Source organism: Lasiodiplodia theobromae (assembly GCF_012971845.1).
Source record: "Lasiodiplodia theobromae strain AM2As chromosome Unknown scaffold_20, whole genome shotgun sequence".
Lineage (NCBI taxonomy): Eukaryota > Fungi > Ascomycota > Dothideomycetes > Botryosphaeriales > Botryosphaeriaceae > Lasiodiplodia > Lasiodiplodia theobromae.
The window spans coordinates 179,649-198,332 of NW_023336409.1; the positions used below are offsets into that span (position 1 = coordinate 179,649).

Genomic DNA, 18,684 nt, shown 5'->3' on the forward strand with positions numbered 1-18,684 from the left:
ATCGATAAGCGTGCGGCGACGCGGGCGCCTGGAGCCTCCGCCGCAAGCTGCCCATGTCATTCCTCCCGCAGCAGCTGCTGCCTCTCCACCAACCCACCTCTTCCGGCCGCTCGACACCCCACCAACAATGGCGCCGCAGAATGTCGAGGACTCTCAGCTCTTTGCAGAGGCGAGGGCTCAGGGCAAGGTCATCGTCAAGGGTACGCCCGCCTGCACGACGCTCCCGCCGCCAACTAACGGAGCTCCTCGCAGATCCACCCAAGTTCGATTTCGAGTCCTACATCGCCAACTACCAAGGTACGACCGTGCGACCGGGCCTGAAAGCGCGTACCATGTGCTGACGCAGCTCTGTCGCCCATAGGCAGGACCCGTTTGGAGCGGTTGCATCTGATTGGCACCACCTCCACCTACCTTTGCGTCGATGCGCTGCACGCCGCCATCGCCGAGGCCAAGCAGGGCAAGGACGTCAACTTCTACACCCTCGTTACCGACAAGCTCCACCAGCTCGACCCTAATGACCCCCTCGGTGTCCCCGACGTGCAATGGTGCGAGCGCAAGGCGAAGGAAGTGAAGTCCGAGCTGGAGAGCTTGGAGCAGCAGCTCAAGCAATACAAGAACAACCTGATCAAGGAGAGCATACGGGTATGTCGTTGTCTCCGCTGCATGCGTGTTGCACGCTCTGACCAGTGGGACAGATGGGCCATGACGATCTGGGCCAGTTCTACACGAGCATCGGTGACCATGCGTCCGCCATGAAGTCATATGCGCGCGAGCGCGACTACTGCAATACCACCTCGAATGTTGCCGACATGTCGCTGAAGCTCGTATATTCCAGCATCCTTCAGCGCAACTGGACAACGGTCAACTCGAACGTCTCCAAGATTCAGCCAATGACGTTGAAGCCCGAGGACAAGACCAAGCTGGATTCTATCTGCAACGCTATCCTTGGTCTTAGCCACCTGGCAACTGAAAACTACAGGGAAGCCGCCAAGCAGTTCCTCCAGGTCAACCCAAGCTTCGTGACAACAGAAGCGCAGGCAAACATCACATGGCAGAAGCAGGTGCTGACCGGCAACGACATTGCCGTCTACGGCGGCCTCTGTGCTCTCGCATCCATGGACCGCTCGGAACTGCAGCGACTTGTGCTTGAAAACAACGACTTCCGCCAGTTCCTCGAACTCGAGCCGCACATTCGCCGTGCCATCTCGTTGTTTTGTGGCAGCAAGTACACGCAATGCTTGGAGATTCTCGAGGCCTATCGCACCGACTACCTCCTGGACATTTACCTCAACCCGCACATCAAGGAGCTCTATGGCAGGGTTCGAAGCAAGAGCATTGTTCAGTACTTCATTCCCTTCAGCTGCGTCACACTCGAACAGATGGCCACGGCATTCGCCCCTGTCGGCGATGTCTCGATCGAGGACGAGCTGACTGAGATGATCCAGCGGGGCGCGCTGGATGCCCGGATCGATTTGGTCGACAAGGTAACACATCCTCACTCATACCTCAAAAATCTCCGACTAAACCGTCTTCACAGCTCCTCATATCCCCACCGACCAACCCTCGTACGCAGGTCCACGCCAATGCTATGAAGATGGCCCAGGATTTCGAGCATTCCCTCCGTGTCCACCTCGTACGCTTGAACATGATGAACGAAGGCCTCGTCGTCAAGGCTCCCAAGGGCCATCCTCAGCAGGGCCAGAGCCAGACGCTAGAATCGGGCTTTGACCCCGTGCAGGCTGCGCAGTCCACCGGCAAAGGCTGGGTGAGCTGAAATGAGGATGGACCAGAAAGCTGATGAAAGTGCACGACTTGGTTGAATTCATTTAGTTCTTAAACATGGTGGCAAGGCGTTTTGTGGCGATGGGAAAGATGGCGTGCGATAATGACAGTTATTCCAACCACGTCAGAAAAGACGAGCAGCTGACATGCGGGGTGGTGGCGACGATCAAGACACGGTGTGCGAGATTTTGAGGTCATGCGGGCTTCTTCTTCGAAAGAGGGAAGCGGTCTAGACGGACAGTTTTGTCATGCATATCTAATGAACGTTTGATGGCTCAAGGATATGCGGAAAAGGTGGCTGCTGTGGTGGGATACTCCACGACAAGAAGACATAAGATTGACAATGGCTTACAAAGGCTTCCTTTTTTTTTCCTTCCCTTGCGTATGTGTGCATGTATGATTGACCTAAGATTAAAGCCTGCCGAGCCGAAGAATGACGAAAGAGACACCAAGACGTTTTATTTGGCGGATCGCCGTCTACCAACACTTGAAGCAAGATCAACAACGCCTACGAGTGGTGCGCAGCACCTGACCTGCTCCCCCGTCCGGCCGATTTTCCGTGTCGTCGTCGTCGTCGTCGCCGCTCCCCGAGCGCACCACCACCCACCTTTCTCTCCCTCTCTCCCCTTTTCCACGTCTGTTTGGAGATGTAGGCTGGGCACGGTGAATTTCGCTTCTCCCTCGTTCCCCCTTCCCCGAAAGCCGCGCGCGGGGATTTCTCGCTTGTGGCGTGCGCGGCTTTACTTGCGGCGCGCACTACTGCCTATGATGCAACGGTCGATAGTGCGGAGTAGTAAAATAAGGCAATACAAAATAGCGTGGATATGGTCGGCAGCCCTCCTTCCCGTTCTCTTTTGTCATTTGTCGATGACTATTTCGCTTGTTTTTTGATGATATGTTTTTTTTTATTCCCGCTGAGAAGGATGATGGATAGACCGATGAGGGTTGGCTCTATTGATATTGATATTTGTTCATTTCAATTCGGAGCGGTGGTGTTTGATTATGACGAGAGTCATGGCTTGGCGGTGGGATGTGTTTCTTTTGCGCTGGCTGCGGGCACTAAAGATATGGTTGCGCTGAGGCCTTTTTGTTGGGAGTTTTGAAATTTGAAGCGGTTAATCAAGCACAATGACGTTTCTTCCGTACCATTGAGATGGTATCATGCTAGTATCGACAACCGTGTTGCCGACGCACAATGCGAGACAACCAGGGCAAAAGATATTCTCCCACTTCGGTGGCCGACCAGCAATAGATAGTTATCCGGCGAATATCTTTAAGATTTTTGGTTTCGCAGAGTATGTAACAGAGCGTATACATTAACAATTGCTTTGTAGATACTCAACAGAAGCGTGTTCACCTCTCTCGAGCTTGTGGTTTCCATTTTTGTGATCAAGTAACTTTGAATCCGACAGGTGGAGCATCACGTACTACCACCACTCAAACACTACAGATTGTCCCACACAATCCTCCAACCTTTCTGTAAGAAGCGAGCAAGGAAAATAGCAAGCACTTAGAGATAGATTGATAGACATAAAAAAATAAGGGGTTTGGTATAGGGTATATCGCGCTGAAAGCCAGACAGAAAATGCAGGGTATTAACATCGCATAGTGGGATGGACAAGGAAATGGGCCGAGGAGGCTCTCGTGTTTGCTTGTAAGTTTGCATTGCGTGGCTCAAACAGCCCAAAGGTCGCCAGCCAGCTCCTGGTACATGTTGGCGATATCTCTATCAGCCATTCTTCCACCATCGCCCAGATGAACGCTGTCGGGCAAGCCCATGACGCGTCGGGCCTTGGAGAAGTCACTGCTGGAAGTTCCGGGGCGACTGCTGTTGATAATGCGCGCGATAGTGTCAGGATCGACTTCGGTGTCTGTGGGATAGTAGGAATAGACGCTAGAACTACGACGGGGACGCGGGAGGTCGGTGTAACGAGTGGTGGAGCTGCGACGGATGATGCTATCTTGGCGGCGGAGAACGTGGTCCTGGGTAGTCTCGAGGTCCAACTCAGCCATCAGCTGCTCAGTACGAGCGAGTGCATCATCGGTAGCAGCATCTTCGGCGCAGGGCACAGGTGAAGGAGGCCCGGAGGCGACCGAGGTAGCGGTTGAGCCGGATTCGGCAGGGGACCAGGCGGCGCTGTTGGGCACGCTTGATTGCGCGGACCCGCTGCTAGCGCTACGGTGCATAAACTCAGAGCTCGCGGTTGACGTCGAACCGGAACTGGCTTGACGTGTATGGAAATAGCTGCTGCTGCGTTTGGAGGGAATTCCCTCAGAAGAGACGCCTCTCGATGAAGTGGCGGGAACGGTAGTCCCATCGCCGTGAGAGAAGAGCGAGTCATCGACGGATTCAGTCGGAGGGGTCCGCTTTTCGTCGTCCTCGACGATGGGCTCAGTGACAGGGGAGAAACCACCCAAGGGAGAAGAGAAACACGTCTTGACGGTTAGCTTGGTGGGTAAGGACGTGCGACGCAGAGAGCTGGACTTTGATGGTTTGATTGGAGAAGAAGGCGTGGAAGACTTCTGGCTTGACTTTTCGCCAGTCGTCTCGTTGAGTCCATTTCCATATCCAGGCACCTGAATTTCACACCAGGGTTGGGGTTGGACACGGATGCTGTTCCTCCGAGAGGCAAAAGGCGACAGGGACCGGCCAATGGAGCTCCTCCATGAGCTGGTTCTGCTGAGAGGTGGCACGCTTACGCTGTGACGTCTTGATGAAGAACGCACGGGTGACGAGGTGGTGGAGTGGGAGACGCGAAGTGGTGCTGGCATATCACCGCCAGGTGACACGGTCGATCTCCGATGCAAGCTTGGGGCATCCTGGAAGTTGGTATGCGTTATGTAGTCGGATGCCTCGCAATCCGGTCGAATTGAGTACGAGGGTCCGTTTGCGGGTGTAGCCGGCAGCGATGTTGCGGCACCCTGTGTGCGGGCACTTGTCTCGGCCGATGCGTAACCCGAATCAGATGCAGGCGCAGACTCCTCGGTTGGCTTGTGTTTCCACGGCGGGGTCCCCGCTGTCAGACAGCACAGTGGATAGTGCGGCCCCTCGGTGTCACGAACTTCGCGTGGCGCGCGCGTGACGGAAACCAGCATCTGTAGGGTTGCGTAGATCAGAATCCAGCGCACTTTGCGTGCGTCCGAGATGGAGACCTTCTCTTTGTGCTTGTCGAGCGAATCCCGCTCAAAGATCTTGTAGACTCTCACCAGCGGGGCGTTGGCGACGGTGGTCTTCTTGGAATTGGTGGCAGTGGAGAGAGCAGCAAGCTGCGTGAGCTGCTTGTCGGTCTTGCTCTGCTTGTTGCCCAGCCTCAACGCAACCAGATTTCTCTGGGCCAGGATGCGGCCGGTTGGTTGCGGAGTGATGGGAAGGAGCGGCAGCGGGTGTGGCAAAGGAGTGTACTTGTGCCGCTTGTCGAAAGCTTGCACGTTTTGCAGCACGCAAATGCCTCCGTCAGCAGGCTTCTGAGCCTGCAGCGAGTCGGACGAATCCGTGTCGACCAGGTAGTCATACAGCGCCTTGAAGTCGAAGTACATGGAACGGCAGAGATCTCTGGAGAAGCTGGTGCCCTTGGGCGGAGGCCAATAGCCAAATTTGTCGACGTAGAAAGAGTGCAGAAACGAACGGAATCGGTCTAGATGAGCGCGTGGTCCGGGAGGCAGGCCAAGATTGGAGGGAGACAGCTCGGCCTCCAGAAAAGTGCTGACAGCTCTCGAGACGCGGGTCAGGTGCAGGTCCATCTCGAGGAATGCCCGAGTGATGAGGGCCTTTGTAACTCTCGGAATGGGCTGCGAAGCGTCAGTGTGTGTGCAACTCGTTGGGGTATATCAACCTACGTCATGTTCACTGCTGAGGAATAGTGTCTCGTTCATGCCGACGCAGTGTGCATATGCGTCGATCCACAGGTCTTTGATCTCGTAGTGGCCGGCATAGTAGAGCATGGCCAGGGCGTTGTCAGGTCGGTGGGTGAAGTTGAGGTAGCCAGTCTCCTCGGCGTACTCCATGAAGACTGACTGGTTCGCCAGGGGCTGGGCAGAGCGGAACAGATGGAGGCGCTCCTGCAAGTCGACGAGAGCGCCGCCCAGGTGAGTTCCAACCAAGGGCTTCCTGAAGAGAAAGGCAAAGAAGTTGCGGGTGGTAAGATGCCACTGGAAGGCTTCCTCACGCACGAAGCCCTCCGGGGCGGGAATGTACAGCTCGTACATCTGCTCCGGAGCATCTTTCAGGGAGCTTAATTGGCTGGCGGGCACGTCGGAGCGGGAGACGGTATGGGCGAAGCACAAAGTGAAGAGGTTGCCGCAGGTAGCGTGCTTGAGAGCCTCCATGGGGACACAGAAGGACGGGCCGCGGCGAGAGAAGCCGCGCTCGTACAGGTGCACGAAGCAGTCGCCATTGGGGAACCAGAGCTCGTGGTCCTGTTTGGTCAGTTGGAGTTGACGGACAGTGGCAGGCAACTCACTCGGCGGAGACCATCCCACTGGGCAGAGCGCCTTCCGCTGCCGTCCCAGCGCTTGACACCCTGGGGCTTGAAGCTTGCGGCAGAGTTAGTTGATGACTGCCTTAGCTTCATTCTCTCGGGTTCCTGGTTCCTGTCATAGGAACGCAGAGGAGAAGTGGTGGCAGTAGAGTCGAGGGATTGCGGCGGCTTACGGCCGCGCACCGAGGAGGGTTTGTTTTGTATGCTGGACGCGCGGGCAGCTGACATCGGAACGGCTGCAGACATCGGAGCGGACGCCACAGTCCTGTGCCTGCGCAGCGACGAGCGGCGGCCGGGTATATGAATGGAGGCGGATCGGGCTGACATGGCGGCAGACCCTGCGAGGGCAGAGGATGGATGATGGCACGACAAGCAGGCGCCGTGTGCCGTCGCGCAGCGCAAACGGGATCGCCGCGGTACTTAGATGCGACCAGCTGGGACATGGTGCACGCTTCTGGCCTCTGCGTCGCCGCTTCTGGAGCTGGGGAAAGCCGCGGTCGGCTCAGCTGTGGCGCCCTGGGTCAGCGCGGGCCCCGGCTCTGTAGCCTCATCTGGCGGCCCCTGCAAATCTAGCCAGATAAACTCAGCACATCCTCCAGCTCATGCAGCGCTCAGGCCCACGCAGAGATTGCACGCCCGCCTGGATTCGTACGAGCCCAGCTGACAAGACGCGCGCAAACGACGCCCTCGGGCGCAGCCTGCCCGGCCTGCAGCACCCCACCCGCCCACGCCTCCGAAAGCGTCCCGACTCACTCCCTCCTCAGCTGCCACCGCCTGCTCGTGCGCCCGCCCTGAAGAAGCAGACATTTGCGCGCGCATTTGGATCGTCGCCGCACGTCATGGCGTCGCTGCGTCATCCCGCGACCCGGCCTCCCCGCTATCCGAGCCTCCAGGCGATCCCTCTCAACACCTCCCTTCGCCGTCCACTGAGCGAGCAGAGCCCCCCGCCCCTCCTGCAGCTTATGCCCGCCAGCACGTCGTGGTCGGCTCCACCACCCACCGCCCTCCGCCAACCGCTGGCCGTGCAAAATGTCCGACTTCACATGCGAGCCGTGTTTCAGCCTGCGCGTCTCTGTGAGACTTTATAGCCCGCGTCATCCTCGCGCCGTCGGCCTCCCCAACACCGACTCCGCTACATATTTCGAAGGCTAAGTCTGGTTTCACATTCTGTTGACTCCTTCGTGACATCAACACCAAGCAGCTACTCACAGCCAGCCATCCCCGGCCCCGAGCACCACACACCACTTCCCTGCCCTCGACTAAGCTCTCCGCAACTGAAACACCGGCCCTGCACATATTTCAGGGAAATCGCCCCGCATACATCGCTGGCCATGAGCGCTTTTTTCCCTCCGCGAGAAGCAAATGCCAAGAGTCAGCAGCAGCGCGTCTAGAAGCGCCCGCTGCCTTGCCAACCGACATGCCGGGACTGGCCGCGCGTTCGCGGCACGGCATCTCGAGTCGTTCACCATCTTCCAGAGGATTACAATGACTTCATGGATTTACCCCGACTACCGCTGGTTTCAAGGCGGGAAGGCGAACGAATGAAAGAAAAGAATACAGCCCGTATACGCGGAATAGCACACCCGACTGTCACGCGCGAGCCCATCCGCTTTTCTTGCCACCGGCATTGATCGGTTAGACAGCGCCGCTTTTAGGTCTTGTTCGTTACCATCGCTTCCCGCTACACAGCGGTCGATGTGTGGTGACGGTCTAAGCGTGTCGGTGTCTGTTTTTTTGGCCATGGTTAGCATCAGGATAGTAGTAGTAGGTAGAAAAAAAAATGCACCACTTCTTTTCTTCAAATCCGACCCCGACGAGCCAGGGTGATCAACAATATCAAAAGAGCCTCACCTTTTTCAATGCAGCAATCACAGCCTGCAGTTTCTCCTTTGCCGCCTGGGCCTGAGACTCCCCGTCATGCCCTTCGCGGTACTCCATTTCCACATCAGACAAAGCCTTCCGCGCCCGCCCACACCGGCTCTCGGTCGTGCGCCGCACCTCCTCGCTGACCTGCTGCCGCGAGTTGTGCACGCTGGCCTCCATCTCGCGTACCAGCGTGAGCGCTTCTTCCTTCAGCTCCGCCACCGCCTTCCAACTGCTGCTGCTGCTGCCACTGATGCCACTGGTGCCACCGCTGCTGCTACCACTGCCGCGGCCGGCACCGCTGTATTCTCCTGCCAAGACGTCGCTCGGTGTCGCAGCGGCAAGGGAGGACGAAGCAGACGGGAAACTGGACACCACAACCGCCGGCTTTGGCGACACCTGGGACGGCCGTAGCCACCAGTTCGACAGCGACGAGAAGGCCGAGGACGGCGTCGAGGGCAGCAGGCGGGCGCCGGCGGCACCGCCTCCCTCGTCCCAGAAGGCCTTCGTCTGGTCGGCGTACCACGTCTCCTTCAGCGGGGCTTCCCAGCGCGGCGTGCGCGACTCGGCCCGGACGAGCCACTGCTCGAAGCGGCGCTGCGCCGCGTCGTCATCGCTACCGTCGTCGTCGTCCTCCTCGTCGTGGACGCGGTTCAGAGAAAAGGACGAGATGGGTTTCCGGGAGGGGCTGCTGGGCGTCGTCGTCCCCGTCGAGTTGTCTGGTAGAGGTAGGTCGAGGGCGAAGGAGCCGCGGCGGACCTGGTGCGTCGTGAACAGCGAGCTGTCGTAGTCGTCGTCGGCGTTCTCGTCGGAGTCGGTGTCGGAGGGCCAGGCGTTGAGCCAGTGGGGCGGCAAGGCGAGGGCGTGTTGTTGCGGCGAGAGCTCCGAGGGAAGGTTCAGGAGCGACGAGATGGTGATGACGTTGCTGTGGGGGGATGATGGTTGCTTGCCGGAAGCGGATTTGGTGCGGGCGACAAGCGTTGTAAACAGGTCGACGCTCCACTGGTTCACCTTAGTGGCGAAGACGGTGCGGGAGAGGTCCGGAGACGGAGAGGTTGGGTGCATGGGGCCAGCGTAGACGAGGTACGTCGCGTCGAAGGTCTTGTTGTTCTTGGTCGGCGGGAGGAAGAGCTCCAGCGGCACGTTGGAGTTGAGGATGATGGATGTGGCTGGGAAATGGTAGAGCCACTCGAGTCGCTCGGGCTGCGGCTTGCCTTGCTCTTCCTGGAGGGCTGAGAGCACCTGCCCCGCGAAATTTTCGGCCGAGGAAGAGGACAGTGACTCATTCATGATGTAGTGCTGGTAGCCATGGCGTTTGTCGTGGACGGTGTGGGTTTTGACGGCCCGGTCAATGTACTCGTTCTTGGGATCGTCGAGGATTGACACTTTCCCGACGACGACGTTACGTTCTTGTTTCGGTCCGTCCTTCGAGGGAGATGGGGCGTGGTTGTAGTTTGGAGTCCCCGTGCTCTTGTCGCCGTGATCCATCCACGGTGGACGACGCATGGCACCGTACATGCCGTACACTTTGTCCATCGGAAGCCATGCTCCGATCTTGTGCTTGATCTTCGACATGGCCTCGTAGTGCCATTTCGCGCTCGCCGGATGCTCTTCATCACTCAGGGTGGTGACCTCCGGGGAAACGAATTCATCGGGCGGTTGTGCATCGAAGTCGGGGGTGGGGTAGAACCCTGTCTCAGACACTCCGAGTGCATACGGGGCTCGTTTTTCGACCGAATTGCCAACGATGTAGATGAGGGCGATTGCAAACATGCTAAGCACAACGACTCTGACGCCGCGGCCGCCAAGCGCCGTAACTCCGCGCATGATGGCGGACAATGTTGTTGAGAATGATGTGTTGGAACGGGGGCAGGGAGGCGTGGGGCAGAGGGTCACTACTAGACAGGCACCAGGAGTGACACGAAGATAGGGATGGAGGCGTGCGAAATTGAAACGAACTCCTCGCTGACATGGTCGCCAGGACTCACCTTACCTCGGCCCAGCCTCTACTGGAATGGAGTCGCACAGGTCGAGGCGTTGCCATGGTACTGTTGGTGTTTTCGACGCGTTAGGATAGGTAGCCAAGGCTTGACAAGACTACGTCCACTGGCAGTTTTCGGATGCAGCAGCGAGCCAGTGGTCACGCTAAATGGTACATAGATTGGTTTGAGAAGGGTGGAGGCGAAGAATGGAAGGGGCAGAGTATATGCAAGGTCCGGTACGCTATACCTGAAATGGTCACTCCCTCCCACAACTTCACTTCGCACTCACCGTTTGCTATGCCTGCTAAACCCTTCTTACAGCTGATTGTACGTTTGCTTCGGCCTCGGAAAAGCACAAGGGGACAGTGTTGAGCCCTTCTTGTTTCTTTCAAAGTCCACCAGCTTCCCATGTTTTCTAGCCACGGAAAACTTTCATTTCACACGCACATCAAAGGATTGATAAGAAATTTATGAAAAGGCTATAGAGCACTGGGTCAATCAGAAATGAGACCACATGAGCCGAGGTCTCATGACAATGCTATTGGAGTGTTGTTCACTCCCTTTGAGATCCGATCCACCGGGCTCCTCTGTAACCATCGTGCTACGAGAAACATAAAAGTGTGTGCAGCATCTGTAATTCTTCCGTAATGTTCGTTCTGTCGTACACCGGACCATCGTCCACAGTTGAGCTGACTTCGATCAACCTATGCATGTGCTGGTGCTACTGTCGTCCCCAGAGGTTAAGAACCATCTGGGCACATCGGTAGTACTGGATTTTGCTCTTGCGCCGCTTAATCATCACTTACGAAGTGCAAACGCACGCTGCCGATGGACTGGACGCCGCCGTCCTTGGCTACGTAGAAGTTGCCTTCGAAAAGCTTTACTGGGTGATGCACAAAGGAAGCCAGAGCAGTCATGGTCGATGGTCCTGGAAGAACAGCGTAGACCTTAATGGTGTTCCCAGAGATGGAATTCACAGCGCGGATGACCTCATCTTGCTTGAGGCCATGGGGGATTCCAGTAATGAGGACCAACCCGTTTGTGCTGTGGCGAGGAACAACGAGGTTGCTTGTGGAAAGCGGATGGGGCTCGCTCTGAGAGTTGTGGACATTCGCGGGGCTAGTGAAAGAATAGCAGTCCAGCTCTTCCTCCTCCAAGGCGATGATGTCAGCCTCAAGCGCGGCCAAGGCTCGCTGGCCGAGCTCATCAGAGATGTTGTCCTTGATCTGGAAGAAAGCTAGCGCCCGCTTAGCAGTAGCAATCATGTTGTCCTTCATCTGTCCCGACTGTAGTTGAATCCCACTGGCTTGAGTTCGGGAGGCCTTCTTTGCATTCTCAAGCTGCGCCTTCTCGGATAAGATCTGGGCCGTGTGCTCGAGCCTGGACCTCTCAAACTTGTCTGTCTCAACGCGAAGGTTTTGGAACCTGTCGTCCAGACGGCTCTGTGAGTTGATGAAGTCTTCGTAGAGCTGAGCTCTCTCTTCGTTGAAATTCCGCTTCTGCTGCTCGAGCTCCGCCTTCTGGTGGTCCAAGTCCTTTTGTTGGGCCGCTAACTCGGCCTCCTTGGTATTAAGCCTCTCCTCGGTGCGTCTCTGAAGGAATCCAATGTTCTCCTTCCTATTGAGCTTCATGTCTATGCTAAGCACCACCCTCTTATGCTGCGGAGGAAATTAGTTTGCGGCCGCCACGAGTGTATCTTGCCGACTCGTACTTACCTCACTCCCAGCCGGAGTGACGGAGATGGAAGGCAAATTGCTTCTTGGCGGCGGGGTGAGCGGGCGCTTCACGCCGGCGCGACGGAGGTTTTTGTCAAGCTCTTCGGGCGGCTTGGTGAAAATGTCGCGGAAAGCCAGCAGGAAGTTCTTGTCATACTTGCCTTCTCCCGGCCCCAACGCAGGGTTGCGGGCAGGGTTGGGCGAGAGTGGCGCGACCATGTGTGGGATGTTGCTGGGGTGGAGCTGGTGTTGTGGGAAGAGGGCCAGACATGTTGTAGATTTGGGGACACGCGTTGACGTCACGCGTCTGTATCCGTCACCCGAAGATACTAATAGAACATGGCTTAAAGCTGCGGTTGAGCTAGCTTTGTCACTGTTCTATTTTTTCATGTCCATACTGGGGAATCAGTAGACACTTTCAGTGAATCATTGCCACACGGCTCTGGCTATATCTGCCAATATCGTGTAGCAGCTCTGTTTAAATTCAGCGACGCAGACACACCTATCCTCCACAGCCTCCGCTTCACAGCAGGAATTACTTAAGCCGTTGCTCCATGTTATTGAGCCTCCTGATGTGAAGGGGCTTATTAACAATAACGAGGCTCGCTGTCCTGGTAGAAGCAGTCACTGGGTTATGAGCGCAGAAACAATCAACCCACCAGTTGTATGCCGCGTTTATGTAAGGCACGTCTACATGTATGTACGTGCACAGACATAACGACCGGAGAGTATGATCGCTTACAGGGCGGGAGTAAAGCTTAACGTACGGAGGGGTATTGCCGCCGCAGGCTAGCGCGAAGGATGGCAGAGCCGCAGAACATGGGGTAATTTTCCAACACCTGCGGGCAGTGGAAGCTCTCGTTCGGACGAGAATGTATAATTGCTAATACATCCGGATAACATGACATGAGCGAAAAACAAATCCACGCTAGCCTCGGGCTGCGACACCCCTCTGTAATGTTCATCTCGCAGGTGCTTCTTTCCAACATGCGCAGATTCGTCACGCAACGCGAGGGACGGATCTTTTCCAAACTCTATCGGGGACCAAGTTAATAAGGCACCTTTGGGCACGTCGCCGCCGCAGATAGAGGAATGCGTCCGACTCAGGCGTACCAGAACAATTTCGCGGCGGAAGATACACGCTGTAGCGGCCGAGGCGATGGATCTAGCGGCCGTGTCAGTTACCTCGGTGCGATACGAGGGGGCGCGTCTGGAAAGGGACGCGTGGGCGCGGGATCGTGCAGCAGGGCGGTGTGGAGGGTCGCGTGGAGGAGCGATCGGCCGTCGGTTGCGGCGCTTTGACTGAGAACAGGCGCGCAGCGGCAAGTAGCGTGCGCCGGCGCAGATCTATCGCGAGCCCAGCGCGGATCCGCAGGCGTAGCGCGAGGCCAGAGAGATTACAAGGCTGATGGCGAATGGGAGATTTCTGGCAGCTGCTTTTGCAGCGAGCTCGTGTCGCGCACGTGGCAAGACGAGTCGGCCTCTTCACGCCTGCGCTCGCACTGCGCGCCGCGGCTCGCAGCTCAGCCTCCGCCTTCGACCCTCCGTCCCCCAGCCCCGACACCGGTCTGTCCTGCGCGCCCGCTCGCCCGCCCGCACCACCGCCCTGTGTGCTGCCGCCTGCCCGGTCGCTGCGCAACGCTCTGTCTCAAACTGCGACTCCGCCCAGATCTGCCCCCTTGCCGATCCGCTCGCCGTCGCCCGGCCGCGTGAAACGCCAGACGCACGACGACCCCGAAACAGCTGATCCTGCCGCACCCCGACCACGCACATCCTGGCCTGCCTCGCGACCGTCTTTTGTCTGGAGCAGCACCCTTCCCGCCGCCTTCCTCCCGCACCCACTCCGTCTGCAGCATTCCGGACGCCCCCCCAGTCCTCGCCCTCAGGACGCGCCGCCCCCGGTCCGCCATCACCCCCCCAGCTAGCCCAACGGCCTGAACCACACGCGCCCGATCCTTCGCCATGCCTAACTCGCTCGAGTCGTCGCGGCCAATGCTGAACGTAAGACGCCCCCACACCCATGTCTTCCTCTGCACTACTCCGTCCTCCGCTCGTCCCACATCACCTCCTCTCCATCCTCTCCTCTCGCTGACTCCGGCACCATGCAGTCCAGCGCTGCCCGCAACTCGGCTCGCCTGTCGACCTACTCGAACGCGCCCACCCTCACGCCCTCGATTGCCCCCTCGACCACGTCGTCGATCGACCCTCGCGCCGCCGAGATCAAGGCCTGGAATGCCGGCCTCGACCGTCTCGAGGACAAGCGCCTCGTCTCGCAGCGCTACGTCGCCTCGCCCGACAAGATCGACAACATGAGCAAGCTGGCCCTGGGAGCCAAGCTCGACCGCGCCCTGGCCCGGCGCATGAGCGAGCAGGATGCCGTCTTCCGACAACACGTGCGCGGCGTCAGCGTCGACGAGAAGAGCGTCAGCGAGAAGGAGGACGCCTAATGACACGCCGTTTTGCATTTTTCAGATACCACGCCATGTTGCTTTTTTCATGTTTCGCTTTGCAGAGCTCGGAGCAACGTCTTTGGAAAATCCAACCATGTATCTTCACACTATCCGCCCCATCCCCGTCGCTCATGCCACACACACGTGCGTTTCCGGGTTACCTGACCCCCTGCGGCGGAAGTTGGCGGATACGAGCACGTGGTGGCGGCGTGAGGCAGAATCTTACATTCCCCAAAAGATCCGGCTGTATCCGATTTAAGCTTTTGGGGTGTCTTCTTTAATTGTGCCGACGGGTCTTGGATGAGGGTAGCATGACGATGGAGACCTGTTTGTAGACAGGAAATAGAACAGAAGAGCCTCGGCCTGCTTCGCATACCCATAGAGCAACACAGGAGTGGCTCGGAATCTTACTGCAACATGTCCTGATTCGACCTGCCTTTCGGTGCACTACCCGACGCCGGCGACGCTACCAGCAGCTAACGAGAAAGGAAAGGAAACCACGCGGTCGAAGGGAGCACTTCGGCTGCGCGCTGACCGGTCTGTTGATCAAGAGACATGCATGATGCAAGTAAAGCGCACTGCCGAGTACACACTGTCCGTGCATGGCAATGATGCCCAAGCGAAGGTCCTTTCAGCAACTTATCGGCGAGGATGGATGAGTAGACGACGTCAGGCTGCCCCTTTTCCCTCGCCAAGGATCAGCATCGAGACGCTATATGGTTATCGCAGCAGCTAACAAAGCAGCGGTCTAGCATGCGCCTCTCCCTACGTCTGCCTTTCTTCAAGATCGAGGTAGATGCATACCGCTGTTCCACGAATCCTTCCAATCCTAAGCCGCCGCGCCACTGCGCGCCTGCCCAGATAGGGGTCTGACTCTGGTCCGCCAACCGCTTGCCTCTTGCTGCTGAGCTGAGACAAGGTCGTGGTGGTATAGTCATAGAAGCCTCGTATGCTTCTTTGCTTCCTGTCTGTCACTTGGGTTGAACGAAATTCGAGGTGCGGCTGAAGAAGCAAAGTAATTCAGACAGACGCTAAACCGTTGGTGCCATACACACCGCTGTCTGTTATTGCTTGTTCTGTCGTTGGTCCGCCACTACTGCTACCGATACCTCCAGGGCACGTGTGGGGGATTCGATGGCCTCTATGCTGCTCGATTCGGTGTATCTGATCAACATGACTAATTGTCGGAAGGGAAGTTGTTCGAATGGCTTTGAAAAAAAGTCAACCCTCACGGTACGGTATTCACTCAATGCAAGGGGGTTCCTGTCGACGCTGACAATCGACTGCAGCCACCGAAGTAGGCTGGGTCTAGAACCAAGCCTGCGATAGCTGCCAAGTGCAGTAGGGCTGTTCGGTGGCGGGCTGGCCTCCCACGGGCCCAACCGCCGTACCAGACTATCCTTCTCCGCACCCCCCTGGTCAATTGACTTGCGGGGTGTACTGTATGTTCCAGTTTGCTTGCTTCTAACTTTAAACACGATGTCAGCGAATCACAGCGCGGCATGAGTTTTGGATGCAAGCCAGATCCCTCAGGCGCCTACATTGCCCCAGTGCCTGGTAGCACTGCAGTCCGGGTTACGTCAGCACTGCTGACTTCTCTCTTTTTGGTCGGAGTTTCCGGCAACCGACGGACTCCACCTCTCATCTTGACTACGTACGCCTTTTATCCGTCTTCGTGCTGTTGACTTGTAGCCGACGCTGGCTGGTAATTGCAGGGCCAGACATGATCGCCAGGAACGCGTCGTCAAGTTCAAAATATAGTGCGAGGCGTGGCACTTGACCGGCCGGTGGAAGGGTTGGATTGCGGCTCTGGACGAGGAGAGCGTCACTGCAGCTCGGATAGCAGAATATGCCGGCTTCTTTTCTCTCTCTCTCATGTCTGCTATTCTGTCGGTTGCTATTGTAGGTATTGTCAACGGGCTTCGCGGTGCATGACTCGTCGGCCACTCCTTCTCTCCCTTATATTTTGTATGACTCGCCACGCGACAGTTGTATATCTCGTATCTTGAAACCGAACACTGGCAGCAATATTTAGGCACGTCAAAAATATGGGGCACATCTGGGGCAGAGGATATCTACGAGCGTCAGCAACCGACCGTTTGCATGTACATCCACGCAGGGCGCAGAAGCTCTCCATGCCTGCTATATGGAACGACTCAGTCGAAGCGAAAACGGCCTTAAGCTGCCGCAGTTTGAGGCCATCGACCTGAGCGACTGGAAACGCACGCCTACCGACGACTGCCCGGACCCCGACCGCAGCTTCCTCTATGCTCCGCCGAGCGCCTACTCGACTCTTCCGCGCGACAACCTCAGCCCTGAAGATGAGAACCCGCTGCGCGCCCGTCGCTACAGCCGCAAGATCGAGGAAAGCAGCCGCTTCGGAATATGGACCCTGATCCTCCTGCTGCTGGCCATCATCATGGTCGTGCTGACCGCCCTCTACTCGACCGGCTCGGCCAAGTCCTTGATGAGAGGCAAGATCTTTGCCACGTCGTCCAGCAACGCCATCCTGCTCCTCCGCATCCTCACCGAACTCTGCGCCGTCATCCTGAGCGCCCTGGTCATCGTCGTCGTCGAGGACTTGCAATGGGCCCTGGCCTCCAGGCCCGAGGGTGTCAGCCTACTGCACTTTGTTGGCCTTGACTCGGGCACCGGAGTGTGGGGTTTGTGTCGGTTGCTGGCGACGGCCGACTGGAGGCAGAAGTACTCGAGCGCTTTCCGGTGAGTGCTGCTGCTGTCCGTCCCCCATCCCGTTGGCTAACCCACCGCAGCCTTCTGGTCATTCTTTCAATCCCCCTTCCTGGTATCATTCTCATGGGTAAGTACGCTTTGGCCGCCTGCCGTGCCGCACCGTCGACGCTGACCTCTCTGCAGGCGACATTAACATTGAGCTGGTCTTCTTCCCCGAGAAAACGTACCAAGTGGCCGCTGGGCTTTCGGATTTCAACGCTTCGTACATATCACAGTTGACCGCCGTATCGACCACGGCACTCTTGGTCCAGATGGGCAACCCCATCTGGTCGGATCGGGAATCCGTATCCGTCGATCCTCTGGGTCCAGGCAGGGGGCACTGTACCGCTTCTAACACTTCGTCGGCCTGGGTGCCGTGCGAAGAATCCTACTTCATGTCCGGTGGCTTCAACTCCATCTCTCCGCAGGCCGACGATCTTGCCAGCTACCCGGAATCCAAGGCTTACGTTGTTCCGCAAGTGAAAGGCTACCATGTAGAGTACGGCACCGTCCACGACATCAAGGCTCTCCACGATGACGGCAACTGTCATCTGATTGGAAGTGCCGCCGCCGCTGCATACTGGTGCTCCGCCCTCGGCTCCGACCAGGAACTGCTTTTCGGTAAAGACTCCTTTGCCCCTCTGTCTGCCCTTCATTGCTAACAACCTACTCAGGCTCAGCCTACTGTCCCATATCTCTACAACTAAACAGCAGCTGCCTAAACTCCACGTCCTGGACCTCCGAGCTAGATATCGCCACCTCCATGTTCGTCTACCGCCGCTTCGCAACCGTCAACTTCTCGCGCACCAACTTCTCCATCCTCTCCCTCACCGACCTCTCGGAGCCCAAGCAATTTCCCATCTCGCTTGAGGATTACATGCTCGCCCTCTCCTCCGTCGTTCCCGGCTTCAACACGAGCGCCGACGTCAAAGGCGACAACTCGCAGCTGGCCGCCTACGCCGTGACCGCCCTCCCCATCAGCGACAGCCAGGTCGCCAAGAAGATTTCGCTCAAGGCCATCCGCAAGGCCATGTCCGTGCCGCTCGATTACTTTCAGGCCAACTACTTCGCCCCGGGCCCCAACATCTGGGAGCTCGAAACGCCGCGCTCTGGTCTGGACGAGGACATGTACACCGACCTCAGCATTTCCATCCTCTCGCACCAGGTCGTCGCCGGCCAAGTGTCGAGATGGCTGTTCGTTGCGAGCGCCAGCGCCTTGATCCTCATCTGCGCCGCCGCCATCGTCGCAACCATACGAATATGCGAGCGCAGGCCGCAGCGCTGCGGCTACCCGTCGTTGGATTTCGCCGCCGTCTGTGCCAGGGGCTCGACGGATGGAAACGGCCTGCACAGATCGCTGACGCGGCTGGGAGAGCGCCCGAGCAAGTTTGAGGTCGCGAGCAGGATCAAGGGCGAGCGCATCGTTTTGAGGTAGGGCGAGCGCTCCGTTTTTATCGGCATAGATGAGGGAAAGTTTCGCTTCTTTCTATTTTCTATTTCTTGTCCTATCAAGGACCGTAGCTTCGCTACTTTTCCCCCTTGTATTTTTATGTCCTTCTGAGATAATTTCTCATCTTTCCTCCTGCGCACGATACCCATGATAGAACGAGCGGAGTCGGACGTTCGACACAAATAAATCAAATAGATAAAAAGCAAAAGAGTTCTCTAGAGGCACAGCGCAAGG

The 18,684-nt window shown here is 57.4% G+C and overlaps 6 protein-coding genes across 6 annotated transcripts; 3 read left to right on the forward strand and 3 right to left on the reverse strand.

Annotated features, from left to right (window-relative positions):
• Window positions 1–127: 127 nt before the first annotated feature.
• Window positions 128–1,774, forward strand: LTHEOB_6832 (Cop9 signalosome subunit 1; the record flags this gene model as incomplete). The annotated part of the gene is made up of 5 exons (XM_035516131.1): window positions 128–200; window positions 253–297; window positions 362–642; window positions 696–1,484; window positions 1,538–1,774. 5 exons carry the CDS (start codon window positions 128–130, stop codon window positions 1,772–1,774), a joined length of 1,425 nt encoding a protein of 474 aa, XP_035371799.1.
• Window positions 1,775–3,456: 1,682 nt separating this feature from the next.
• On the reverse strand, window positions 3,457–6,587 carry LTHEOB_6833 (uncharacterized protein; the record flags this gene model as incomplete). Its single annotated transcript, XM_035516132.1, has 3 exons — window positions 3,457–5,571; window positions 5,620–6,198; window positions 6,243–6,587. 3 exons carry the CDS (start codon window positions 6,585–6,587, stop codon window positions 3,457–3,459), a joined length of 3,039 nt encoding a protein of 1,012 aa, XP_035371800.1.
• Window positions 6,588–8,096: 1,509 nt separating this feature from the next.
• Window positions 8,097–9,950, reverse strand: LTHEOB_6834 (Glycosyltransferase family 34; the record flags this gene model as incomplete). Its single annotated transcript, XM_035516133.1, has 1 exon — window positions 8,097–9,950. One exon carries the CDS (start codon window positions 9,948–9,950, stop codon window positions 8,097–8,099), a length of 1,854 nt encoding a protein of 617 aa, XP_035371801.1.
• An 876-nt stretch (window positions 9,951–10,826) lies between these two features.
• On the reverse strand, window positions 10,827–12,039 carry LTHEOB_6835 (Chromosome segregation protein smc; the record flags this gene model as incomplete). Its single annotated transcript, XM_035516134.1, has 3 exons — window positions 10,827–10,856; window positions 10,912–11,763; window positions 11,821–12,039. The coding sequence occupies 3 exons, from the start codon at window positions 12,037–12,039 to the stop codon at window positions 10,827–10,829; spliced, it is 1,101 nt and encodes a 366-aa protein (XP_035371802.1).
• Window positions 12,040–13,782: 1,743 nt separating this feature from the next.
• LTHEOB_6836 (uncharacterized protein) lies at window positions 13,783–14,267 on the forward strand (the record flags this gene model as incomplete). Its single annotated transcript, XM_035516135.1, has 2 exons — window positions 13,783–13,821; window positions 13,929–14,267. 2 exons carry the CDS (start codon window positions 13,783–13,785, stop codon window positions 14,265–14,267), a joined length of 378 nt encoding a protein of 125 aa, XP_035371803.1.
• A 2,149-nt stretch (window positions 14,268–16,416) lies between these two features.
• LTHEOB_6837 (Major facilitator superfamily transporter) lies at window positions 16,417–18,435 on the forward strand (the record flags this gene model as incomplete). The annotated part of the gene is made up of 4 exons (XM_035516136.1): window positions 16,417–16,991; window positions 17,042–17,088; window positions 17,145–17,621; window positions 17,675–18,435. The coding sequence occupies 4 exons, from the start codon at window positions 16,417–16,419 to the stop codon at window positions 18,433–18,435; spliced, it is 1,860 nt and encodes a 619-aa protein (XP_035371804.1).
• Between the last annotated feature and the right edge of the window lie 249 nt (window positions 18,436–18,684).